This window comes from Haliotis asinina, chromosome 13, assembly GCF_037392515.1.
Source record: "Haliotis asinina isolate JCU_RB_2024 chromosome 13, JCU_Hal_asi_v2, whole genome shotgun sequence".
Taxonomy (NCBI): Eukaryota; Metazoa; Mollusca; class Gastropoda; order Lepetellida; family Haliotidae; genus Haliotis; species Haliotis asinina.
Window position 1 is genome coordinate 10,984,354 of NC_090292.1, and position 6,000 is coordinate 10,990,353.

Below are 6,000 nucleotides of genomic sequence, written 5' to 3' on the forward strand. Positions count from 1 at the left end.
ACGAAACGAAAGATAATTGGTATGAAAACGAACGCTGTGCTCGAAAGACAGCGCTTGTTTGAAATGTAAACAAAGAAAAATATCCAATTTTACACTGCGTAGCATTTTCGGTAATATTCCAACATCCAGCCGTCTAATCATTGTTTACAATGGCCCAGTACGCTTAGTATATTCAGGGGAAGAGAATCGTAGCAAAAATAGCAAATTAAAAATAGATACAATGAAATAATTTCAAATTGGTAATTCATAAGGAACTGTCAAACTTTTAGTGCAGCATGACGCCATGACTGACGCAAAATCACGCAGAACGACAACGGTACTTATCGGCATTTCTGGCTTCTTCCGTCATTTACAATGTAAACCATAAAAGCATATAACAATACACAGATAGTCAGAATAATTCTGATTACTTACATCTCACATTTATGTACAAAGGATCCCTGAATCAAGGAAAACGTCCTCGCAAAATCCCGTGTACCCTTGTCAGGGAAGTAGTGATGTCACACGTCAACATTGTTGCACATATTAGGCAATTTCTTTGAGGTGAAGGTCGGTTGAACAAGAGTAAACACAATGCAAATACCATTCCGATTGCACTTTTAGTATTGTGATGTATATTTTGCGTATTGTTCCGAAATTTTTTCATGAAACCGGTTTCAATATGTACTTATATCCATGTTCAACACCATATCACATGTGGATATAAGGTATGCGTTTTTATTCTTTGTAAGCTTTTAATTGTTTGAATAATATTTACATGGGAAATCGACTCAGTAAGTGTACTATACCACATTTTAAACCTCTACACAAGTGTTGGAAGATCACACGTAGCCATAACTGCAACATGTGCTTTAGTTCCCGTGATGTACAATGTTCAGTACGTTGGGACAAATATTGCAGTTTCATATGAACAGGTTAATAAACAGCGATTTAATTCCAACTTGTAAGTAAAACTGATAATATTAATGAAAATGATTTGTACATTTTATGAAATGTAGGGGCACACACAATACTATTTAAAGGAATTGTCTTGTTCATTGTATTGGTTTGTGTCGTTTTTATAGACAAAACAATTATGAATATTGACTGACCAGGTGCGAGATTGTCAAAAACGTTTCATGATTCATTATCATTTTTTTCGATAATAAAGTCAATTCAAATTCGATTAAAGTATAACTGATGGCACAATATCTAACTCAAACAATATTTATACGAAAATTGTTAAGAATAGTCTTAATTTGGGCAAGCCTTACGTCCATATTCTAATACTTCTGTACTGAAAAAGCAATCTCTTTGTACCTATCATTGCATACTTATGAAGTGAAATGATTTCATAATCATAAGAAGAAAAGTCTATTTCCTAAATGAATACTCAACGAATATTCAGGTGTCGTGAAATTGTGATTTACGCTAAATTGATGCTAGACAGGTGCGCGTGTAGTATGTAGTAAAACCGTGTAATTGTTGATATATTCAGGACACTATTTCAGTGATAAAAACATTCAGGTTATATTTTGGCTAAAAAGTGTTGAATTCTGACCCACAAGCAGAGATCTTTCACACTTTGAGTGGATATTAGGTTAGATATATACTAATCAGCAAACTAGTGTCGTCTTTTTCCGACGTCACAAAATGCACAAAACATGCCCTGATGTCAACTAAAATGTCGCATTATTTTCAGTTATTTCATTGCATTTGAAAATGTGGCTGTTACTCCGTTAATAATGAGGCAAAATTAATAAAAATACATCTACACAAACATGAGCATATGGAAATCTAAGAACTAAAATATGTATTGGATAGGGCCATCCAAATCGCTAAGACCTGCTTTTTCATGTAGCATGCTGGCATCTTTTCTTACAAATTGTGAAACTACCAAAAGGTATCCTCTCACACTGGGGAACTTTGTATTGGAATAGTTTGGTTCACTGTGAACAAAACATAACGGAAATATACTGTCCGTATCCACAGCAAATTCTCTCCATGTGATCTGAGTTACATTGACCTAATGTAAACCATAGCGGAGTTATCCCCCCTTATCTTTATACGTGCATGGCCTCTCTGTTGACTTTTGACGTCATAGAAGTAAATCGATTTTTGACACTTATTGCAGGTCATTTTTGATTTTGTGAGTATGACGTTATGCATTAGCACATACATCCATTTCATATACACTTATGTCGTTCAGATATCAAGCTGTATTTTCTTCGCTCACACTTTCCGTAAAGATTCCAAATTAAAAAAATCGTAGCGGAGTGCTTTTATTGGTGCACGATTAAAAACGGAGAAATTTATTGTTTTTCAACACACACAAAAGTTTTGTACAACTTTTAGCAGAGTCTGTTTCTCAAACCCCTGAGGTAGCCGCAGTTATATTTACACCAACGGATAGGAAATCAAATATTCTACATTTCTGTGCAATTTTATAGCCGTACGCAGATCCAGTACCACGCGAGCGCAAATCTCGCACAACGTTCACTTGCCAAACCTTACGGAAATGTGCGCCTGAAAAAAAACTCGGCATCCAGGGGGTTAAAGTGTTTCAGGAAACAGTGGTATATGCCAGTCGACACCTGTGACACAGTGCAGTGGGATACTCTGGGTAAGTGGTATATGCCAGTCGACACCTGTGACACAGTGTAGTGGGATACCCTGGGTAAGTGGTATATGCCAGTCGACACCTGTGACACAGTGTAGTGGGATACCCTGGGTAAGTGGTATATGCCAGTCGACACCTGTGACACAGTGCAGTGGGATACCCTGGGTAAGTGGTATATGCCAGTCGACACCTGTGACACAGTGTAGTGGGATACCCTGGGTAAGTGGTATATGCCAGTCGACACCTGTGACACAGCGCAGTATGATACCCTGGGTACCTTCGCTAATTCAATCAAACACGGGGCTTTACAATAACATTTGACGGCAATGGAAACCTGTTTCCGGTAACAAACTATAAGAAAGCTCTGTATGAGCAAAAAGCTGTTTTGATTCTTATTTCAGAAGTTCAATAATGACATATGGTAGTTGTCATCCTCCATTTTGTCAGGTACACAAGTGCAAACTGATTATTAATCTTGCTGATATGCATATTTTAGAGTTCTAAGGTAGGACGAAAATGTTTCAATTCAGATCGGTCTAGCCGTGAATAGCTGCAAAACGCGCTGATGCGGCTTAAGGAACACTCACTCACTCACTCACTCACTCACTCACTCACTCACTCACTCACTCACTCATATAAGTAACTATTATCACTTTTAGCCCAACTTCAGGATGTGTTCACCAATATAGTCTTGTGGACCGCAACGATCTGTGTGTTTTAGGATGTTTCTAGCACTGCAAACGCATAGTGGACACGACCCCAAATATCATGTAGTTGACCATTAAATATATCACCCAAAGGTATAACGAAAAAACTGTATTTCATATATAGAAAATACTACACTCTGTCTCATTACATACGAATTATACAAGTCTCTTTTGCTATGCTATCTCATCGAGCGATATTTACCTTAGGAAAGTCATGAGTGTCGTGTAAATCGTATGTAATGAGACCGAGAGTGGATTTTTTTTTATGTTACACACGTCTTGCATGCACGGAATAGCGTATTTTTGTTGTTTCTATGCCTTCCAACAAGCTAACAAGGTTTTATAAAGAGTTTGCGGAAAAAAATGTACATTTTGTACAATATTGAAGTTATGTATTTACACTGTGATGACGTCATTACCTTGGTAACCGACGTCTCACTGCATGTCAGTTGTCGTCACCTCGTACAACCGCCTACAGTAAACTAGTCCATAGATTGGTTTACAGTGGCTTCACTCGGCTATCATCACTGGTGGGAATGTTGCGTTTGTGTTTTGCGACAGATGAAATGTCTCAGTTCGACTCACAATTAAGTGGCAACATTCGCAATGTTTACATTTCCATAATGCATATACGTTATAGAATGAATGAATTCACGAGTTTGTTATGAATGAAAAGGCAGTTCCGTCAGATTCTTTGAAATAGTAGAGGGTGTAATCAAAACATTTGGTACATTTGATGTGTATAATGTTCCAACGGAAAACACGTTCAAAGACGCCGCCTTGAAGTTCTCCCCGAGACTGTCTTCCGTTCACTTCGCCTGGTGGTCTGACAGTTGTCATAATATTTTATGAAGTAGCAACGTCTTCCATCGGTGACGTCATACTTGTGACGTCAAAAGTGTGACGTGGCGTCATTCTTGCTCTGGAACTGTCTTGAGTTGACTTTGCTCTGAGATCTAAAGTTTGCTACTTCAAACAAACGTCGTGTATAAACATATTTAACATATAATATATTCTCCCGTTCTCAGTTAAAATCAAGGTTGACAAATGACTGTCGATGAAAATGTGCACACGGTTACTCATATATTGTCCTCTATGATTTACCTTGTTCCAGTTTGAGCTAATCACACACGCGTTTGTATCCAAATTCTGAAGAGTAATATGGAACCCATGTTACTTTATACTGTTAACATTAAACAAGTGTAAATTCATGCTGAGTTGATCATTCCGCATTCAAAAAACAACTGTCAGCTTTGTGTGGAGTAGAGTCTTGCACTGTTGTCAAAACCCCTAGTGTGCACTGTAAAGAACCCACGAATCCCTTTGGTATATGACCAGATGGTGGCGATATAAATACATTCAAATACGTTCTTGCGGGCACGACAACGTGCAATAAACTTAGATAAGGTATTGTGACTCTGTGTCCCAGTCCAGCCAGATGTGAGGGTAGCTCGTTAGGATTGGCAAGCCGCAATAACTAGATCCGCCTATTGACGGTAATACTTGTATGTTCCCCGGGGAGTTGATCTTATGGCGTTGATTGCCGTTCAAATTCACATCCAATGATGGAGGGAGAAAATACCAGCGACTTATGCACGTACTAGTCGCGGTGATATGTGCGCTATATAAATATCCTATAATCTGTGCATTCTTTTTTTCAGATGGAACTTCTATCAAACAGTACTGGTTCTATTAGTCCGTCGGTTCTCACTTCAGCCTTGTCTGTGTTCAACAGTAGGAGGTTGTGGATGGAGGATCACGGCTCTATGATGATGCAGTGGTTCACAGACATGGGGTATGGTAATTACATATTGTAGACCTGTATTAGGTAAATAGGGTTGTACACTGGCAACAAAACTGTATTGCAATATATTGTTGAACAGGTACCCCGTATTGCGATACATATTGCGATATATTGGGACCTTAAGTGTTTGACAGTGAGTGGCACTAATTGTGCATGTCAATCCTATTTTCTACACTAAAACATATATGTTATGGTTCTGATAACAGCGATCTCAAACTTAGGTTGCATAGTCATGGATGCTATTTTCCGTTTTAAACAATTGATAGTCCTACGGTATGCAGTTTTGTCATTGAATAACGATGGGTACCATCTGCTTTGAATGAATAAAATATGTAGGGTTTAATTGAAACCATAAAGATCATCACAAAATGTCATATACATGCTTTACCCAATATATCGATTCTCAGATAAACAATATTGTAATACGTATCGTTTAGGAAGGATATTGCGATATGCCGGTATACCAGTAACACCGTACAACCCTCATGGAAACCATGCACGCAGTCACTTACTTGTATTTCTAATGGATACATAATGTACCCGTGAAGATTCAGGGTAGAAGGATCCCATGCTTGTCGTAAGAGGCGAGTAACAGCATCGGGTGGTCAGACTTGGCTGATACATGTCATTGTATTCCATCGATCGATGCTCATGATGTTGATCACTCGATTGTCTGGTTCAGGCAAGATTATGTATCGCTGGAATATGGCTTAGGAGTTAAACAATTAGGAGATAAACACCATGTGTCATGCTTCAAATACTCAATAACTCCCGGAAATTGGCCAACACATGATGTTTATCGACATTGTAAACAAAAAAGTAAACCAAAGGGGTTTTACTGTCTGCACTCGTTTACATCGAGCATGAGTACAGCAGTAAAGTGTCATCAG

At 38.3% G+C, this 6,000-nt stretch overlaps 1 protein-coding gene across 1 annotated transcript in view; it reads left to right on the forward strand.

Moving 5' to 3' along the window:
- Positions 1–5,123, forward strand: part of LOC137259334 (aminopeptidase Ey-like) — a 29,386-nt gene extending 24,263 nt beyond the window's left edge. Inside the window, exon 21 of the mRNA XM_067797016.1 lies at positions 4,968–5,123. Coding sequence (XP_067653117.1) covers positions 4,968–5,123 — 156 coding nt within the window. The remainder of the gene's footprint in view (positions 1–4,967) is intronic.
- Positions 5,124–6,000: the final 877 nt, after the last annotated feature.